Genomic DNA, 22,690 nt, shown 5'->3' with positions numbered 1-22,690 from the left:
TAAAAATGATAATTTATGTAAGTCTCTGTGCGGAATACTATGTAGCGCGGATATAAAATACAATATTTTATTAGAGGTCTACGCCTTATTTTATTCAACAGAGGTTACGTTGAACTGGCGCGCTAATTCACCGGTCAGTGCCGCCAACTGCGCCGATATAGCCAACTGCAGCACGGGTCATGGAGATGAAAAGAGGGGGAGTAATCCTACGCCTTTTTGTTATATAAAAACATATACACCCAGATATATTCTGGAAAAGACTTGATATACATATATTAATATTTACAAAATATATAGATTTGCGAATATGTACAGCAAAGATGGGAGAAATTGAAATGCTCTATGAGTTTTATATTATTTATTTTATACGATATATGTATATATATATATATATACTACATATACAAGAGGCATCAATAGAATTTAGTCCTGGCTATTTGTAGTAGTATACAAAAGCATAATTGATATTGTCGAATAGACGACCTTGAAATTTTAAGAATTCTATAGCAAGTACAAGCTTATGTACACCAGTTTGATAAACAAACTTTTGCTTTCCTGAAAAGTTCAAATATGTAAAACTTAAGTAAGTACATAGTTGAAATATGTGCATTCCTAATGAAAGTTCCGGGTCGTCCTTGGCAACTTGTCTGCCAACAGATAAGATATTTCTTCACAACATGATACAATCGATCAGTCGGGTGATCATAGATGAGCTTATTCAAGAATTCAAATGATAAACTATACAGGATAATCACAATATTTTTTTAATAAATAAACTTTTCAATATACATATTTGTATAGGTAATGGCGCCGACCACACACACGATATCTACTACCGATATTTCCATATTCAGTTCCCATATTGCAACCTGTGGTTGCTATTTAGGAACTAGATATGGAAATATCGGTAGTAGATATCGTGTGTGAGGACGGCGCCACTGACGAAGTAAGTTAATGGGACAAAATAATTTACAATAAAGAAATTTGTTATAGTATCTGTAGCTAAAACATTTTTTTTAATGTATACCAGGTAACCCCAATGTACATACATATGTATATACCTTCCTGACCAGAAACATTGTATGTACATACATTTGACACAAGTGTTATTAGTAGTATACAAAGTAAATACTTATCAATTGACATCCACAGAGAAATCTATGGTCAAATTTGTAAATTTACAGCATTTTATACAATTCCGCAATATTCGAGATTTTGCGAGAAAATGGAGTAAGGTTGCCAATTTGTTGGAACTGTTTCAATGAAAATCATATAAATTGGCAAACTTTGATAGCATACGATCGACCTGGAGTCACAAATCCAAGGTCTGGCCAGCAGAAACCAGTGGTATTAGAAACCCGCGACCACGTTGTTCGAAGCATTATATGCTAACCACTAGTCTATTCTACTGGTTAATAACCAAATAACGAAACCAGTGACTTGTTTGTCGAATAGTAAATGCCCACTTTACACTAGTGTGGGTTGACTGATCGCCGCGTTTATGCGTGCACGCACCCTACAATCCCTACGTATTTTGAATTAAAAATAGGCTCGACTCATAGCGCATTTCAAAAGTATCTGTAATTTTTAAAGACAAAAGCAAACTTCATATACATATGACAAACATGTTCAAACGAGGATTAACTCTTCTGAAAGTTGTTATTATATTTGTCTTTCTTAAGAATGCAAATGAAAGCCTGAACGTGTTTCAAAGAAAGTAGAATGTTGAGATCGGAGGAGGGTGAGGACTTGACTAGTTTGTGTCAGAGGGGAGGTAGGCGAGGGGGAGTGCGGTCTCGCGATGGGCGGCTAGTGTCCAGGGCGGAGGCCTGAGGGCGCGCAGGGCCGTCTCCTCGCCCCCGTTCGCGATGGGGCCGAGGTGTCGGGGGCGCTGGTGGGCGGCCACAATCAATACTTGTCCGGCGGGGCGAGAGGGCGCGCGCCGCCCACGCCCGCTCTCTTTATAATTGCGCGCACAAACCCCCGCCCACCCCCACCTCACCAGTCGACCTCAACTCCGGTCGACTACTTGCACTCCCGAATGCAACTTTCATGCACCTCCACCCCCAGACGATCCACCCGGCCGCCCCTACGTAGTAATCCTCATGACCAGACGTCCAATTAGGCTTATTGATTTTGGCGGCAATCAGAAAAAAAGCAACATTGCACACATAACTTTCGAAAATATGTACATACATAGTAAGTGATCATACTCGGTTGCTGTGAATCTAAATCAGAAATGAACCACCTTTTTATCAAGGGACTAATTTAACATTTTTATCCAGAGTTGTGGAGTCAGATTGTGGGAAAATAACGGAGTCGCGTTTTTCTAGATATGATTTAAATTTAACGTTTTACATTTTTTGTGCCTACATTTTTCGATATTCAGAAGCGTTTTCTGCGCTATTTACTCTCTTATTTCAAGATCATAAGTTTGTCTCATAGCAGAAAAGATTCTGATTTGATACTTATTTATATGATAGTTAATTGTGTCTTTGACACATCTGTTTTGAATTAAATTAATTTTAACGTCAATGCCCGATTCACCAGATGTACAATAAATTAATTAATAGTGCAATCGCACGGATATGCCGTCTTTACGATGTTATGGATGACTAACCCGACCTTTTTGCTGACTCTATCAGTACTTTTAGAGCTAAGGTGAAGAAGCAAATCTGTAGTTGATTTGCTTTTTTTTCACCTTCATTGTCATTTATTATTTTTACTGTTTTTGTAATTTTTCTTTTTTGTTTTCTTTATATTACCATGTAGTTAGTGCTCACTGTACTTGGAATATAATATTTTCATTTATATTTGTATCTTTTTTTGTCTCACTGTACTGCTTTCTTTTATATTTTATTCTGTATGTGTGCCAATTTAAATAAAATAAATAAATATATGATATTCGAAAGTCGTCGAAGGTATAACAGTGGCGTAATTGATTTATTTAACAAATATTGTAGTTGAATATATTTAACCCATATTTTTTAATATAACAAAAGTAATTTTTTTATATATATTGTATGTTTCAAATATAATTTAAAAATTAATAATAATCAATTTAATGTTAATTGTATTGAATTTTATCATTCGATGAGATTCAATTTCGCGAAATAGTTTTGGTGGTGCGACCTTGAACAAAGGTCGATCTGTTGAACCCCTATCATTGTTCGTAGGAATGAGGGAGGGGAATGCGCAAGTTGTGTTATCTCCCTCGCTGTACAAATGTGCGATCGAAAAAGTTTGAGCGTCTCTGCTCTGTCGAGTTAGCGGTGCGTTAACCATGAAAACGACATCAGATCTGATCATCGCTTATCTCGACCGTTTAAGCTGGAGGATATGTGTACAGACAATAATTTATAACAATATTTTACACGTTCGCGCATATTCACCGACGAATGTGGCAAAATATTATACATATGCATGTACGTATAATATATAAAATGAATGAACAAAATACGCGAACAGAGCACTGTTAACGAGCATCGAAAGTCATTAACCACGTGAGATTTAATAAGCAGCGGAATGTGTATGCGTTTTGAAGACAATCAGGGTTCAATATACCCGCAAGAACAGAAAATCGGAAGTAAACGACACGCAACTTTTAAAAATAAGCTTGTAAAAATTGAGAAAGTATATGCATGCATGTATATTCATATTGGCACAGCACAAAACGGAAACTACACGCAAACAGCAGTATGAAAAATATTCTTTGGTACATTTTACATATATGTACGCATTCATATGTTACGTAATTACGGATTAATATTGTACATAAATTATATGAAAAACAAACAAAATGCGTAGGAAAAAAATTGCAAGCGGTGAGCAACCTATGATGGCACCCCGACAAAACCGAGCTGACATTGCCGCGCAGGACAAAAGTTCCTGTTTTATATTTCATACAAAAAAAATAAAACATCCTCAGTCTAATTAGACATATATTAGACTCTTGCAAAATAATAATATAATAGCTTTTTGAAGAAAAATTCAGGGTTTAATTAAAACAAATTGGTTGCCCTAAAACTGAAAATATTAATACAATACGATATTTCAACTATTTTAAATACTCATTCACCAACAACCTCGGCCTTGTTTGTCATTTTATTTGATTTTGTAGTTATATTTTGCGCGGTATTGTCGGGTCAAGCTTGAATTTGACGATCATTTAATAAAATATGAATATAATATATACAGGATTTTTTTCTTTAAACATGAAGACTTTCAGTTATATAATCAGTTTGGTAGGGTAAATTGAAAAAAAAATTATGTAAAATTTTATCACATTTAATTTATTAATTTAATTTAAACACTAAATTTATTAAAAAATTTATTTGTGTATTTAATTTATAAAATTTTATTTACCTTGTAGGAAAAATTCTTAAAAAATTTCATAACTGTCCGTTTGAGCACTGAAAAGTCTTTATACTGAACAAAAATTCTGAATATTTGTAATTAAAAAGATCAAAAGGCACTCGAAGCAAAAGGGCATTCGTTGCGGAACTTTGGGAAGCCATGTTGTTCGCGCTTACGTGACACAGGCCACCAAAGACCCCACCGAATTGTGCGGAAAGCTACCGAGGGGTTATTCAACCATCCCGGTGTGATGTAAACGAGCAACATAATCGTTTTAATTGCATCATTCATTAAATCGCAAAGGAAATTGGCTGCTACAACACTCGTCGACGAGAGTTTTCTTCAGCTAATTGCAAGTCAAGCGACGACGCGAGCCGCTACCGTTTGAATGGGTCTAAATGATAATAACTCACTACAATTATGAGTAGTCATAAAAAAAAAAACATCTATGTAAAATGTAGCTCGATTGTATGTAAATCGACGTAATAAAAAAACTTGAATAATTATATGTAAGTATTACATATATAATCAAGATACAATTAATAGACAACATCTACTTGTAGTAAGCACAATAGTTAAGTAAACTTGACAAACTTATATAATTTTTTGAATATTTGTAGTTATAAAATAAAAGGATTAACTATACAAAAAGGGCATTTTATAGTCGAATATGTGAACTGGCTCTTTCATACTCGTCAGGGTCAATGCCAACAGGCTGATGTTGTGAAGCTGTCTTGATAATGCAGCGATTTTCAAATTGTTAAATTATTCACAATAATGATTTTAGCAACCGTAAAATGTATCTTAAAATGACAATAATTCGTCTTTATGACTCTGATTAAAATAATTGAAAGATTAACATAGGTTTGCTTATTGCAAATAGAAGAATTTAACGAGCAAAAAAATTACATATTCAAAATCGGGTTTTCTTCGTCTTCATATTATCGAATCGAATAACGAAAAAGTCAAATGTAAGTTTTAATAAAAAAAATTTTGGGTGTAATACACGCCGTTTGGTCAGTTTCCGAAAATAGCTCGCTCGCCGCACAGAGACATTCCAAAAATGGTAAAAACGACTTGGGACCTGATTCAGATCAGTCAAAAATTCAAGGTCGAATTTTTTGCACAACACTTTCTTGCGTAGCAGACTGGTTATCGTAAAACAAACGAGACGCAAAAATCGATACAAAATTAAACTGAAGAGGCTAACTAATAGACGAATCGAGGCGAAATTGAGCGATTATATAAACAGTATGATAATAATATCGGAACAAAAAAGTGGGATCGCGTGACCAAGATTGAGGGCCACCGTACGAGACTGGTCTACCTGAGTAGCCCGAGCGCTCCTACAAAACTCGAGGCGGACCCAAAGGGTTATGTGATTGAATGCGATCATATATCACGCGATGCACCTTTCTATCGTTGCATGTGCATCCTTTTTGTTATATATTATGGCGGCAGATATGTACCTACCTGTGACGGGGAACGGTAGCTCGCATCCCGCTTGATTTTAATTTTTACGAGCATAAAACTTTTTTTACCACACTGTTAAATAGGCAACTGGCGTAAAATTGGTAGTTGCACTCGGAAAAAATTTCGAACCTGATTCCAATTGGAAGCATAGTCAAACAAATGCATAGACCAAAAGCCACGGTTTCAACGAATATTATTTTTATACATACATATATCATTGCATATATAAAAGGAAGCCTAACAGGTAAACCCCAATGCGCCTCTCTGGCTAATTATAAACATCAATTAACAATTTATAGACATATTTTACAGAGCATCATAGAGACATCTATACATAAATTTGACAAACACTTTGCAATTTTAAACTCGAATTTGGCGAATTTTGGGCCAAAAAGGCCAATTTATTGGAACCGTTTCAGATAAATTAAAATGAAATGAGATAAATTGGCAAACTATAACAGGAAATGATCGAACTGGAGTCACATATCTAACGTCTGGCCAGCAGCACCGGGACAAGGATTGAACCTGTGACCACTCAGTTAAAAGCATTACACGCTAACCACTGATCTATGCTGCTGATTACATATGTACTTCATCAAATGTCAATACGATACAAATTAACAATTTGCAAAAGGAAACCAAGTGATCCGAGGAAAACATTATTAAAATAAGTGAAGGATAGAACGTGTATCAAATTATTTACAATCATTTAATTAGTTAGATTCAAATTAGATGTGATTCTACACAACCGAAAAAATGTATCGAGTAATGTGGATATCCTGTCATCAATGGCCTAAAAACACGATCTGAAAAGATACCAGTTATTGATACAGACGACAGTCAGTACAAGTGTCAACATTTTCTTAAGTGTGATATAAGATTGTTTTTATAACGAATAAAAAAGGAGGCTTTTTTCATATTTGAAATACTTACTGACGTTAGAAATATTGTACATCAAACGCCATTCTTGAAATATTGTGCTACAAGAACTGCACACATACAATTTTCAAATAAAATTTATTTTTTTAAACTGAATTTATTAATATTCTTGAAGTCTAATGCTTAGTGCTATAATTGAAAAAAAGCTGCATAAAAATAGACCGAAAGACAGCACGAATTTGGCGTAAGACTAAATATGAACATAACTAATTTGCGCAAAAATGATATTGCGTATGTTGGCACAATCGAACTTTACATTCGAAGATAGATCAGATAAACAGTATATGGATCGAATGGATGACATACTTTCATAACAAAATATTAATTCTAGAAATCGACTTCGACTCGCATACATACATAAGCAAGTTTCGATCTCGTATCTATCTACAATGGAATTCAATGCACACGAGTCAACATTGATAATTCGAAGCGAAAGAAAAAATGCATTCAACGTACAATGTTATAAAAACAATTCTTATCGCTCTTGAGAGACTGGGAACGGACGAGAGGGAGGGGGCTGTAGAAAGATACACTCGTTGCAAAACGCTTGCATACACAAACAACGCAGTCAAGTCGACGTTGCACAACGCATCAAATCGGAATGCAGGACATAACAAACGAAATAAATAAAATAAAAAAAAAGAAAATACCAGGCTGAAGATTATCTCCTGCTGTGTTCAAACGTCGAATTACGCTTTTATAGTAAAGATTTTGTTACTTTGACGCAATACTGCGGAATATTAGGACTATATTGAAAGATGAACTCAGATATGCGGTGATTTATATTCATGTCGCGGTTCCTGCCAATATATACCTTCGCGGGTAGACGTAGTTCTACGTAAAAAGAGCAACGCTATGCACCGACCAATTCAACATACGGCACACACGGTTAAGTATCTCTCTCTTTCCGAATAGTAGATAATAATAGTATGGGATTGTCCGGTTAATGGGCCCGAGGCGATGGCCCGCCAGGTAAAACGCGCCGCTCGACAATGTATAACGGGTCCAGGGGTCGCGGACCGCCGGTAAATGTGCCACAGCGGTGCATCGTGACGCTCGAACCGATTGTGGAAAAACGGTCTCGAACTACCACTACTACTCCTACTACTAATACTACTGTTGCTGCTGTAATTTCTGTCGACGAAGGAGAGCCTTCGGAGGCGTGCGTCCGTTCTTCGCACGAAAATGCTACAGGTCGTGCACGGGTTAACGAAACGAAAATAACAAAATTATATGCACTACCGTTTCGAGATCGACGTCGCTTGACCGCGCAAAATATGTATCTCGATCGTCAGATACGGTCCAGATTCGAGGATGACCATATGCGAGTGTAACAAGAGAAGACACGCTCGATCGTCGTTAAGATTGCTAAAATTTCAATATAGCACCGGTGAGACCTTGACGTGCTTATGAATTGGGTGCCAATTAATTGAACTTGAATTTCGACCATATTCACTTTCTTTAAAATAATGTACACTCCTGACTACAGATCGGCGACAGCGTGCAAAAATGGGCTTACGATTGACAATTTTTATGGTCAACCTTTTTTTTTGGTCTCTAAATTTGTAATTTGCCCTCTTTCCTGGAAAGTAGCACGGTCTCGCCTATCCTTACTCATAACTAGTCACCGGACCCAGAAGGTGCCGCGTATTGTTCAAAGGTTGTAAATGCATTGTTTAAGGTTTGCCGAACCTTTTTTACAAAGGATTTACAGCAATGGAACAATGGATAGCACTGTGACTATCCTACCTCTACTCATAACTAGAGGTAGGACCGGAAGCGTGCTTTTTCCAGGAAATAAAGAAAACTAAAAAAACTAGAGTGCAAAAAAAAAAGGTTCATCATAAAAATGAAAAATGCAATAATCAAAGAACGGCGCAAACTTGGTCAGCTCTTTACTCATAACTAAAGCCCGGACCAAGAAGGTGCCGCGTATTGTTCAAATGTTGTAAAAGAGGTTAAAGGTTTGCCGAACCTTTTTTACAAAGGATTTACAACAATGGAACAATGAGCGGCACCTTGGCTATCCTATCTCATAACTAAGTATCGGCGCGATTTTTCTGGAAAGAGGGTTTGTCTAGTGTCAACCTACAAAGCTAGAGAGCAAAAAAAGGTTAACAATAGAAATTGACAATAGTGAACCCATTTTGCACGATGAGCGCCAATCGATCTCTGCTCATAACAAATTAATCGCACGAAAAACAAACTATTCAACTGTAGTTAAAGTTAAATAAAGTATCCTAACATTCAACAAATGCATACATATGTACTTATATTTGCACTTGAGAAAAGTTTATAGTATTCGAATTAATTTATTTACACTTTTAAACCGTTTGCCCGCCGATGACCGCTATAGACGTCAGGCGTAAAATGCCAATAGCGAAAATGGCGTTATTCACTGTGTAAACAAAATATGTCATTCATTATTTAAAATAATTCACTAATTTATTTACATGTAAAAAAATTCAGTCTGATTCGGTTAGCGGTTTGTGAGATAATTGAATTCAAAAACTAAAACATAAGGGAAGGTCGACTTAAAAATTAAAAAAAAAATTACATCGTATCGATAAGAATTTCAGTAACTAAGTTTTAGTTCGATAGTAGTAACGGTATTTTAAAAATTCGCAGACACACACATACATTTTTTCTAGATTATGAAAACGTGATCAGTGATCGAGTTCGAATCAGTCAAAACCTCGAGTTCGAATTTTCGTATGATCACAAAACTTCATAATACATAGATAAAGTTAAAATACTTCAGTTGGCTATTGACATTTTTGGCCATTTGAATAAATCTTATAATCTTATAATGTATATTTACGGTCGAAACTTCACTAAAAAAGTACCGCGAAATTTGCCACGGGCAAAAGGTTAAAATCACTAAATCACACAAAGTCGTCTGTATTTTTTCTAAACTATTTTTTGTCATATCTACTAATATCGTGCTCTTTTTTATTTATGATAAAAGTTATTTTTTATTTGTCTATATTTTTTTAATAAAATTAGTTTTTATAAGTTTAAGTGTACCAAGTGAAGTGAATAGAAATGATTAGTATAATGGTAAGTGTAAATTAGCCGAATTAAAGTTCAGTTTGCTTAGTGAATACTATCGAAAATAATGTTCAATTATGTATGTACATATATATTCCGCTTAAGAATTTAGCTTCACTTAAACTGCATCAAATTATACTCATGTAGAATTTTTATCGTAAAAAAGCCTAGTAAAAAGGAAATATGTATTGAAAAGAGAGGAAAACACGATACAGGAGTATAGGAATCTAGACCTTGATAATGTGCCATAAGTTCATACAATCCCAAGTTGTTTCGAGCCATTGATTATATGATCCCTTTGTCTCAAAGTCACTAATAAGGTCAATCGATTTTCGGTTGTAGGAGTACAAAGAACCTAATATTTTAGAATACATACATACGAACGATGTGAACAGAATAGGACCGATATATGTTAAATAGAACAGTTGATCGTTCTAAAAATACATATATATATTTATACATATGTGGAGATCCGAATATCAATTATCTGGAAAGTTCTAAAAGATTGTTGATCGTTATCATCGACTAACATTGTTACTAACAGAGGGTCTGAAGGCCAACTAGCCGCAATGTCAATCTCTATTTGATATATTCTAAAGATGTACATATGTAGTTATATGTATGTAATATAAAAATACGATAAGGATGTTCGTCGCCACTAAGCGATGGAAAGAATAATTGTGTTGTGATCTGGAATCGAGCGATATTAAGCATATTTACACGTTGCATTGTGTCCTAGTTTCTTGGCGGTTGTCAACAACGCCCGTAGCGCTAAAAATACATATAATATGTATCGCACATTTCGAAAGAATTTGCATCGGAGTATCCGTCAGCGAACTTGCATATCAATGATGCATCGGACATGACAACAGCGAGAGACTGCATTTATACGACTTCTTTCTGTCAATTACACAAAGAGAATACGTTTCGATTTTGGATCCACACCGAAAATTGGAGATATAATAATAGAAGCATAGAAAATGGTACTTGACGGTAATCAAAGAGCTTGGCTTTTCGAGGCTAAGCCCTTGCTTGATTGCTAGTCTTTGAGAATATATAATGGTTATGTATCAAATGTGATTTGAATAGGGTAGGTGAACGTTCTAAAATATATCTTTGCCTTATGTTGCGTACACACCGGCCCAACGAAGGCTAACGAACGATATTCGGCGATATTGCAATTTTTGGCCATATGTACTAATATCTCACCATATTTCATTTTTTCTCAAAGGACAGTGGTTGTAGGGAATGACGGCATATGATTTAATAATGACTTATAAAAAAAAATTCGGAGAATCGTTGATTTTTTCGGTTGTAAGAGCGAATCGAAAGTCGAGCCGTCATAACTTATTTCCTTGACTTATGACTCATAATTCGAGGACTACCTGTATATATATATATGATTGTTGATGATCTAATTTTAGCTCAATCTCGGAAATTTATTTAAATTGTATGTTCTTTTTTAACTTCTGTTTGATTTCTAATAGATTCAATTTTAATTTGAATAATAATTATAAATTTAATTTTAATATTGAATTTCAATATTTTTTTACGCCACTGGGGTCCTAAAGAGCGTTTCATTAACCAAAAACGCCAACGAACGTGTGGTAGCTATCATCGAGTATCGTTCGTTAGCCTTTGTTGGGCCGGTGTGTACGCAGCATTATATGAAGGATCTGTTGATCCGAAAATCATGTGCAATTTGCTAACTTTGGAAAGCATGATGAATAAGTTGATTAGGTTTTTTATATATGAACTCTTTTGGGGAATGGTATATCTGGTTACATCATTTCAAAGGGAAATTGAGAGAAAATTTATGGACAAATTTGAGAATCTCAGTAAAGAGTTGCCACGTGACCCATGAAATAAAGCGCATGCGCCAAAACATCAAGTTCAACGTGATCGCCCCAAACGGAAACCGATTGTGAAACAAAATATCAACCTCTGGAGCTACACGAGCAAGGAGCGTTCATTCGTCCAAGCGAGAAGAGAAAGGAGAGAGTGCTCGGCGACAAGCGAAGAGCCACCTCACAGACACAGAAAACACTTTTTTAATTTATGTAATGGCCGTTTTGCATTGATTGATACGTCGTCGTCGTCGTCGTGTGGCGTGCGCCGAGCTCGTCCGATGGGAAATCGCCAAAGAAAGTTTCATACGCGTGGAAAATTAAAAAAAAAAAAGAAACTCAAGTGCAATTACTGTACATATAATACGTATGTGCGTATTGCACATTCGATGCTGGTCGTCTGCGGGAAATATGGCGAAATAACCGTATTTTTTACTTTTTTATTTGTAAGGGGTGTGACGCCATTCAACCCGGAGGACCCGCATGATGATGGGTAATGTATGAGGGTGAAGTATCGCGTGTCAGCTCAACCCCCTCGCATTTTCCTCCCCGGGGAAGCAATTTGTCTCAGACGCCGTTTTGCTTTACCAAGTAATGTAAGGCTTAGCAGTGGTTGACAACAGTTGCTAAAAGCAGACAAGCGAAACGTCTAGGTACATCGCGATTGGAACAGAGGAAATTAAAATTACCTTTAATAGCAATAATGATGGTCAAGTGATTGGGCAAACGTAATGTTTTTAAGTGTTGTCTACTTAGGGCAAACTGTTTTTTTTTTTTACACAAATTAGAGAAGAGAAATCGCTTTGTGTCATTGATCCATTTTCTGATGTTCACATTTTTTATGGTAATCGCATTCAATTAATTGATCCATCGCTCTCCACTCCACATTTTGGACCAATGGTAATTTTTCGTCAAAAAAATAGACTATAGTTAAAAGATATAATACACAATAGAACTAAAACTAAGGTGAATGTCGCAGTTTGAGCAGAATAAAAGTCAGGCGTAAATATTCCAGAAATCAAAACTCGAAGAACAATGTAACGACATTCATTCTATTAATTTTTAAAATAGATTGGTCAATATTTATATAAAAGTGTAGGATACGTCACGAATGAATATTTGTCAAGAATTACTCATTTAGAAAACAATACTCGGTTAGAAAATCGTCTGAACCACTTTCATTTCAATACAGTTGTTCACTGATTGTGAAACTGATTTAAATTGCAAACTATTGTAGGTGGGGTGTGTTTTAAAATGAGGGTAAGCTCAACGAATCTATATGGTATTTAAAAATTTGTAGTAGAAAAATTCAACTGACCTGTATTGCATGCGACGGGTGTGATATGTGTAGATGTTGGGCTTGATTGATGTGCAGGTTCGACGAAGGGGGTGGGGGTTGAGGAGGTGGTCCCGAGGGCGGCCGCGGTGGTGATGGACCACCGAACGATCCCCTGGGGAGGTAGCCGGGACTGCCATGACCGGCAGACCCGGGACTGCTATACGGCGAATATTGTTTATAAGACCCGGGAAACACTACTTCTTGCTTCACTTGGTCCTGTTTACGGAACTGAGCCCCGGGGCCCGAGAGGTAATCGTGGAGATCGTAAGGGGAGCGTGTGGCGCGCGCACCTAGCCCCATCTGCTTGTGCTGATGCTGCTCGGCCATTTGTTTAAGGGTTTGAGCTGCCGGTGATAATTCACCACCACCGTAGCCGGTGTTGCGAGCTGGCATCCCCCGTCCAGGTCCACTGGGCACGATAGGAACGTCGACTCCTTGCTGACTAGCAATATTCTCCCTTCCATCTTCGGTCTTCATCTGACCGTTGTTTAACATGTTGTGATTATCATTACTGCCTAAAGTATCCGCGTATTTGTCTTCAAAGTCGAAGTCTTTCATGAACTCGGGATAGTCGGATATATCCGAGATGAGGTCCTTGAAAGCGTCGGAGGTTATGATCTCATCGCCTGCTTCGTCGCCGATGAGGTCTGAAAAGCCCGGGAAGTTGGCCGCGGCGTCCTTTTCGAGGGCTGCAGCACATTGGTCGAGATCGGCAAAGTCATGGTCAGGCTCTCGTTTGCATTCGAGCAAGGGGGTACCACCCTCGCTCTTGACCGAAGCGTTCGTTAGGGCTTTAACGGTAACGTTTGTGGAGATCTGCTGGGGTTGGGAGTCTGCCGCCGACGTGGTGAACTCCAGTTGCTGGACGATTTCCACGGAGAACTTGGTGAGATTCTCCCCGGGCGCCGATGGACGAGAAACCTTGCTCGGTGGCGAGAGGCCACCACCTCCTGGAGTGCCGTTGCCGGCATTCGTCTCCTCTGCCGGCCGTTTCAGGAACTTCTGCTGCTGTAAAACCAACGAAACAAGGTTAATCACCAGATAGACGAGAACGTACGAGAATTTGAACAGAAACGGACTTCTTCTTCCATTGATAGAGAGCGGTCACGTCATAGCGACGGCGTATGAATCGAGAATTTGCCGACGCGAGCGTTGTTGATAGTGCAAACTTATCGGTGTTCGAAAACACACTGGAAGTAAAGCGCGACACACTCGCCGCTCGGCCACACTCGACACAATGTAGCAAAGAAAAAATATATGTACATGTCATTGAGGAGCGACACGTAAGTAACGTACGCTTGCGTAATGTGAGGCATTCCGTCGCGAATAATTGCGACGCATCGCGTTTCGCCACAAACACAATACAACACATCCACACCACTGTCTACTCGACAAGTCTACTTACTATATCAGCACGGAGTTTGATCCCTTTCGGCGACATCGAATTCCCAACGCGAATGACAAAAACCCTACTATTGTCCTACTGTCCACGATGCAAGTCAAAGGTAAATATTTGAACTGATCGACGAGCCGGCTATCTTTCTCTCTCGCTTGGCTTTGTATTGTACGGAGCGCATTCCTCGCTGCTTACTAAACAACGGCGAGCTTATCGATACGTTACAAAAGCGATTTTGGGAATGCCGGGTAAAACGGAAGAGAAAGTAACGGCGACAAAATTTGTCAACGGCAATTTAACTTCAAAAACTAAATTAAAATCATCGAATCGAACGAGCGCGCGAAAGTCGGCTAGAGCGCACGAAAAACGAAACGAAATTTTCTATACGTCAAATCCGATGGTAAATAAATGTAAAAGTCACAACAATGCGAAGAATTGGCGTCGATATTGAAACCGATTACAACACTACCCACTTACATATTACTGAGTTATATGTAGCACATTATAATAATACATTAAGATATCTACTCTAATCAGAGTCATAACAAATGTAATTCAATATATATACCTATTGAAAGTACACATTTAGATAAATTATATATCAAATTTTAATAAAAAAAATTACCTTCCAAGGGATTAGCATCGCCCGCATTGACACCACTGAATAATTTACCTCGAATGAATGAGAATCACTTTTACAAAGTGCAACACTGCGATGTGTGAGTGAGCATTCGGCACGATCGGGGTTGCCATACGACTCGATAGACAGCAAAAATATGTTGGCTACTTTGACACAAACTAATCGACAAGAGGCCTTTCTTTTGGAGAAGGAATCGACTGTCTAAATATTAATAATTATCAATTAAAAAAAAAAAAAACTGAAAAATTGTACGCCACTGCTTCATTTAAAATACTACTAAAATTTGCATTAAAAAAAGTACAGAAATGTTGCAATTAAAGAAAAAACAAACGAATTCTCATTTAGTCTTTTCGTAATAAATAGTTTTTTGTAGAGAAAAATTATCAAAACAAGGTGACTAATAACGACACTTCCGGTTGACGAAAATTTAACAGTTAGTACTCCACTGACAAATTTAATTTAATTTAAATTTAACTGTGTTATCCGCTAAATACGCACTCATATTCCCCAAAAACCACAAAAATGCGATAAGAGACGATACTCGATGCGTAACAGTCAAAATTACAACGTTCACATATTTGTATAATTTGCATACGTACTTACATACGTAAAATTTTTAAATATAGTGAAAAACGAAAAATTCTTAGAAAATAGTAAAACACTCACTAAATTTTGAATGAAAAAGTGCAGAACAAAAAAAATGCCCTGAAGATTATGGATCACTACTATCCAAAAATTCCATGATTAACTACGGTATGTTAAAAAGAAGGGCTTCAAATAATGTGAAAAATCGCATGCCAAGTACATACACTACACAAGAAGCTCCAAAAGAGTGCAAGTGGGGTGACCGCATAGAAAATCCTACATTGAGAAACGCATTTTTGTAATGTGCGTCGAAACGACGAGCTGCCGTTTGATATGGTAATATCTTATCCTTTGATGCAAACATCAAAAGTGTTCATTATTCGAGGACGAATTTAAAACGAAAATTCTAATGCTTTGATGCAAAGCCGACTGCATCTCGATGATCTCAACTTGATGTAATAGCCGTCGATCAGCGACGAAAATGAAAAAAAAATTAAAACACAAACAGTTGTGCAGTTGACGGATCGAAGACGTGCCGTTTTGCTTTTATGTTTATTTATTTTTTCTAATACGTCAGTGTTTCTCAAAAAAAAAAAATGACCACAAATCACTTAAGAGTATACCAGCAAAACACATAAACAGTATAGGATGTACGCCGACCATATTTACTCAATTTTTACTTTCGATCAGATAGACCTGGTTGCCACCTTCACTTATTCGATATATCATATATGTAAGTAGATTGTTGAATGAATTTCAAGCTAAAGAAAACTGGGTATTTTCGCTAATAATAATAATAATAAATATAAAAACGAATGAGATGTATGTATGTTTGTATGTGCTAGTGCGTGGACAAGTATGGAGATCTAAAAAAAAACTTTAAAAAGGGAAATTAAAAAAAATTAGAATGGCCGGAGTATACGTTATGCATAGGAATGTGGCGTGAGACCGATCGTGTCGAGGAGAAGTAGGGACCTAAGAGTCTGGCATATGCTCCTGATATTGAACGCCTGAACACACATCCACGAAGACATTACGAAACACAGCATTCATCATTTCGACACGGGCGAACGGCAAGCGTGTTATTATGAGTACACTCGACTTTTTACTATTAATACGCGCGCGCTTATAAATTACTTTACATTATATTTATATTTTATCTTTACACAGATATATACCAGGAAGGCCTAACAGGTAAACCCTGGTTTCGTAGACAATTAATTACAAACATTGCAGCATTTTTATCATATAATTCGAGTGGCTAAAGAACACGAAATTAGCAATTAATTAATTAATTAAATAATCCATAGAGATATCTATGGATTTATACTAAATATTATTTTACATATTGTACATAAATCAAATTCAGATTTATTTGACATAGCGGGCAGGATGATTTTTGTCAATTTGATGGAGCTGTTTCAACAATCAAATCACATAAATTGGCAAACTCTGATAAGAAACGATCGACTTGAAGTCACAAATATCCAAGTCTGATCAGTAGCATAAAAGATTACCGCGGGATCGAGCCCGGTAACCTCTCGGTGCTAAACATAAACGCAACCACCGAGCCATACTGCTGGCTGAATAACATACTCTACTTAAATTCACGTATCAATTCCTTTCCGAAGCCACCCGTGTTGAAATCAACGGGCACAACACTAGTTAGTTATAATTTTAGACTATTGTGACTTTTCGACTATTTGATATTATATTTTAGACTATTTTGTATCAAATCTTTGTACAGTTTGGGAAACTCTAGCGGACAGAATAACTACCAAGGCAGTCGTAAAATTAACGTATCAATAGACGCTTCTCTTGGCGTATCATTACATACTTTTTTTATTTTAATTTGCTGCTTAATAAAAAACTCCGATTATTCACACAATGAAAACGCAATTAACCATACACACGTACAGAAGTACAATCTATTGATTATTTTTTTCATAGAGATAATTTTCGCGCATCTATGAAGCAAACGGCTACCGGTTTGTGTCAGTCAGCAGAGTGACGAATCCGAAATTAATGAAGCGTGTGTTTAATAACGCAGAAATTGCATTTAGAATGCAAAAATCATTAAATCGACAAAAACGTTTCGCTTCGCGTCGACAAAGGCAACCCAATGACACTTGGAGGTGAAATGCGATCGCGCAACGTTTTCAAATTTATGCAGAATATGCAGTGTCGATCGGACATGCCTAAATGAACAACAACGAGACAGGGTAAAATATTTTTTGAATCATGCACGTGAAAAAAATGTCAATCGTACGGTTTTGTCCATATAAGGCAAAAATATATAATACGCATGTATTTATGTATACGCATGAAAATACTATCAGTTGGATCAAAACTTTCGGAAAAATGCAATGTTTCAGCTATCTGTCAAACGGAAATTTGAATGTTGACACTTGTTGTTGACATACTTTTGTTTATATGATATTGTGCGAATTTCAGTTGCCAGTTGGCGTTCGTGATGAATACTGTATTAAAAGCACTAAAACATAAAATGTGTCGTCTTTTGATTTATGAGAAATAAGGGAATGTCCCTTTTGATTATACCGCTATTCAAAGTGCACATGATAGGGAACAATAATAAAAGGGGAACTTACACAATTGCATATCATCAACAGGGTATGCGCGAGCACGAATGTATCAAAGCATTAATAAAGATTTGACTATACATTTCGAAGTCCGTTAATTTGATACGTGCAATTTCGTTAATGTATTTTTATATAGTTTTTTTTTCAAGAAATTGAATTGAAACATATTGTACAAATTACAGATGATTGGTTTACAATTCCATTTTTCAGAATACGAAAAGTTTTCAGTAAATAATTTTGACCTAATTAGTGTTTATAATGATATAATGTATTTGAGTGAGCCTCCTGCTGAATTTTCGTAGGGTAGTGTAGTAGCAAACAGTGGCGGTTCATTATAAAAATATTTTTGGGGGATTGTATATACATATGTAGGTAATTTCTTCATAGAAAAATTGTCTGATTTAATTGTAGAGCTGTAGTATCTCAATCTCTACGCACGATCCGCACCCGGTAGCAAGTGACTGTGACCGAAGCTTTAATGAACATTTAATGTAGAATTTAGCTAATTGATGCTCCTAAGCCGCTGGTTTACAATCGCTTATCTCGCGTTCGCACCAAAAAGGCGTCGACCAATGATCTTTCTGTGCGAAGAGTACCCGATGGGTATAAATATTAAGCGATTTTGGTCCGTGCTTCATTCGGAGATGGCAGGCCGACGGATTAAAAAGAATAAACTACCTCTCCACTATTGCTGCGTCTTTCAGTCCGATCTCGGAAACCCCTCTACATGTCCACGCTACAATAAGTACAAACTCAGAACTCCACGATTTACGAAATAAAATCAACTACGGTGTAGTATTTTGATATGTAATACGTTATGAATCAATTTAACAATAATTTTAGCATTTGACAGACCACTGATATTTAGCCAATAGGTGATTTAAATTTGGCGATCATTAGATGTGATTCGAGCAGAATAAAAAGTTTACCGAGCATTGCCCTATTAGTATGTACATACATACTGGGAAGCGCAAGAAATAAAAAAATTGAACTAACCACAATAGACCTATTTACAAATGTGGCGTATCAAGGAAACGATTAATAAAAAAAAATCTTCATTTTAAACAGTGTCCTGTGCCTTGGCTTAACCCTTTGAGTGTTATATTCTGTTGAAAGCCCGCTACGTTGAAAATTTCGCCAACATTTCCAACTAGAATTATTTAGAAACCCAATAGAAAGCTAATCAAAAAAAAATTGTAGCTAATCCCAAAAAACCTTAGATTACTACCCTAGATAACTATCGCCGAGGATTTCGAGTTTTGTAAAGGCATGTTTCAAATTCAGAAATTCACGTGTAAACCGGTCTTTATAAACTTTGACACGGATTACACGACCCATATTCAATGCATTCAAACCTACCTGGAAAGGCTTAGCGGGTAGTATTCTTGTTTATTTTTTACATACTCAAAGAATAACGCCCATCGGCGTTTTTCAATTCCGTGGAATTGTTGTCAAAACGCCGATCGGCGTTAGTCAACATTCAAAGGGTTAAAAAACCAATTGATTTATCTCAACGGAAATCACGAAAAAGTGCAATTTTTTATTTTAGAAGTTTCAATTTTTTACTATTAAAAAAATAAGCACCTATTGCAGCTTGATTTGAGTGATTATCTTTGACTGATTAATTAGCGAGCATTCAAAGTCGCCGTTTTGCCAGAAACGTTTTGCGTTGACGGAAGCGGTCTTTTCAGACAATTGTACATATTATAGTTATAATTTTTATTCATAACTTTAGTTTAATTACAGACAACGACCGGACGAATGACCACTACATACATACAACAATTGCTTATCGATCCGATCTACACACATACGAGTATTGTGCGGTTAAGCGTTCGCACCGCACACAATAATAATAGTATCGGTTCGAAATAGAGGTCTCCAATTTCGCCGGGGTATTATAATTCGCGATAAGCGGGCGCACGCGAGCAATGTTTACGTATTTGGCGTGCGGTGATAAGAGTGATAAGAGCTAATGTTGACACCTGTCATAGGCACGGAGTTGGTGTCAGTGTTGCGTCTGCGGCGGAAATGGCAACGGCGCATGCGCAGGTGCGGTTCGCGCGACGTCTTGACGCGTCGCGTGTGCCAGTATTGTTCCCCATCGGAACATTTTGTCCGAGCCAGGGTGTAGTATGTATGAATGGCGCACGACCAAAAGAGACGGAGCGATTTTATGCGTACGCCGCTCTGCAATAGGGTGACCAAGCTCCATAGTGCAATACGGTATCCGCACACTAGACAGTTGCGTGTCGTTTCCTAACTAGCAGGATGACGACCTGTTCATAATCTCGCACCTCTGACCAGAGTTTGGTCTTACATTCTGTTCTTTAATTTGTATGCTTCGCCCGAAAACGGATTTTTTTAACAGAAGGTTTTTTATTATTACTTATCTCTTCTTAGCTTGCAAACGATTTGGCTGTGTGATGAAGTTTGGGTTCTTATCCGATCGTTTTCAAACTTTGCTATTTTGCTCGGTTTGGTCATCAATATAAGTGGAGATGACGTCCGCCATTACCATGGTGAAAAATATGCATCTTCCTTCACGGTTCATTTTTAATTGTTCGCTGTGCTTTGTTAAATTTTATGAAGAACCTTTTTTTTGCACTCTAGCTTTGTAAATAGACCCAAAACGCCCTGATTCCTGGAAAAAGCACGCTTCCTATCCGTCATTTACTTCACAGTGACGCCTATCGTTGACGGTGACGTCTATCGTCCACACTGTCCCATTTGTCCACACTGTTCTGATCGTTTTTTCCCGTTTTACCCCCCCCCCCCCTCTCGCTATGGCAGATTGAGCACTTTGCCATACTCGTGATCAAAGTTTACGGAGAGAATTGGTGATTTCTTAATTAGGTTTTATTATATTTTGTCTTATTAAAAGTTCGGATTTTACGAAGTGCTTACAATTAAGTTAGAGGTACTGCGTTCGAGTCCAGGTTAGACGATCTCGATTGAAATAAATGAGAGTGAAAAAAGTAGCTTTTACCACTATTTAATTGATTTGCAAAGCGATGGTCGAAAGAAGCGTATGATTCAAAAACATTCATAACACAAGATTCCGATGTAAATTTTAACGTGTTCGTGATTAGACTGCTTTAGCTTCATATCGGAGACTCACTAGAATGTTAGCTTACCCCCTCGGCGTCGGTATGTCGGTAAGATATCAAAAGTGGTTCAAAATCAGATCACAATTTATTGACGGACAGGAAAGTCACTGAGCTAATAGAGTGAAGCTAATAAAAAAGTTGTAAAAAATCATAAGTTGTATGATTTGAAGTATTTCTGCGGTTCTGCCGGTCAGTATGCCATTGTCTAATTTAATGAAATTACAATTTTATGTACATATATGTTTGTAAGTATCATCATCATCATCGTATATATGTAAATATATGTTTGTATGTATATATGTACATATATAGTCATAAGTAAAATTAGGCGGTCGATGAATGTTTATCGCACAAAAATCAGTTTCAATGTGTTAATTTTTAAGAAAGACAACGCTTTTTTGCTCTATTGCTTTGAACACCGATGTAGCGGTCTATTGTTATTTGAAAAGCATCCTCGCAACACCGATCTTTGGTAATAAGTCATAACTAGACACCGGATAGTCACAGTGCTACCCATTGTTCCATTGTTGTAAATCCTTTGTAAAAAAGGTTCGGCAAACCTTTAACAATGCATTTACAACCTTTGAACAATACGCGGCACCTTCTGGGTCCGGTGACTAGTCATAACTGTCGATTTGAGACAAATGAGAGCTATGATACTGTGGTAAAAATGAAATAAATAAAATAAAATGTTGACATTCGACGGGTGAGATAAATAATTGTGTGATTAAAAATTAGAATTACAAAATTAGAAAAGAAGTAATATAAGAATTACATAAAATAAGCTTTGCTTGCTAAGATGTAAAAATAGGCTATATAGGGGCTGATTCATTAAACTAACTCATAGAATTGCGACTCCATTCATCGTGTTTTATCAGTCAGTTACGTGTTAGCATTTCTAGATAAGTCGAGTGTCGCTATTGTATATCTCAGGAAATCGGGGTACATTTGGTAGTTAGTATTTCAGAATTCAGGTGAATGTGGAAAATGATTCTTGATTGGTATCCAACATAAAGTCGGTGTGCTACTTTTGATTAAAGTAAATGCTTTTCATAAAATAAAACTGTAGAAAAGCAAGAAAAAGTGAATGCTTGTTTTAGATTTTTTATTCAAAATTGTAGATAGTATGTAATTGGCTGATATTGAATGTAATCAATAAAATTATGTACAGTAATACGTAAACATATAAGAAGTCAATAGTTTGATGGAATAAATATGTGAAGGATTTATCAACTAAAAAAGGTTTATGCCTCAATCCCCAGAAGATTAATTCGTCATCGATTAATTATTAGATTATCTTCAAAGTAGAGGTTCCAAAGGATTTAAAATATTAATCGTTCCACTAAAACTGCCC

General features: G+C 36.8%; 1 protein-coding gene across 2 annotated transcripts in view; it reads right to left on the bottom strand.

The window, feature by feature from the left end:
* The window catches only part of LOC143916364 (uncharacterized), a 53,772-nt gene extending 39,575 nt beyond the window's left edge, over window positions 1–14,197 (bottom strand). Inside the window, exons 1-2 of one of the 2 annotated variants that reach the window (XM_077437421.1) lie at window positions 14,085–14,197; window positions 12,985–14,010 (exon numbers count right to left, since the gene is read on the bottom strand). In XM_077437421.1, the coding sequence (XP_077293547.1) occupies window positions 12,985–14,010; window positions 14,085–14,096 (1,038 nt within the window). In that variant the 5' untranslated portion in view covers window positions 14,097–14,197. Of the gene's footprint in view, window positions 1–12,984; window positions 14,014–14,084 lie in introns of both variants that reach the window. The other variant, XM_077437419.1, reaches the window with a different exon arrangement.
* Window positions 14,198–22,690: the final 8,493 nt, after the last annotated feature.

This window comes from Arctopsyche grandis, chromosome 9 (assembly GCF_051622035.1).
Source record: "Arctopsyche grandis isolate Sample6627 chromosome 9, ASM5162203v2, whole genome shotgun sequence".
In the NCBI taxonomy this organism is placed as follows: domain Eukaryota; kingdom Metazoa; phylum Arthropoda; class Insecta; order Trichoptera; family Hydropsychidae; genus Arctopsyche; species Arctopsyche grandis.
Note: the sequence above shows the minus strand (reverse complement) of the source record. Positions and strands in the feature narration are given on the sequence as shown.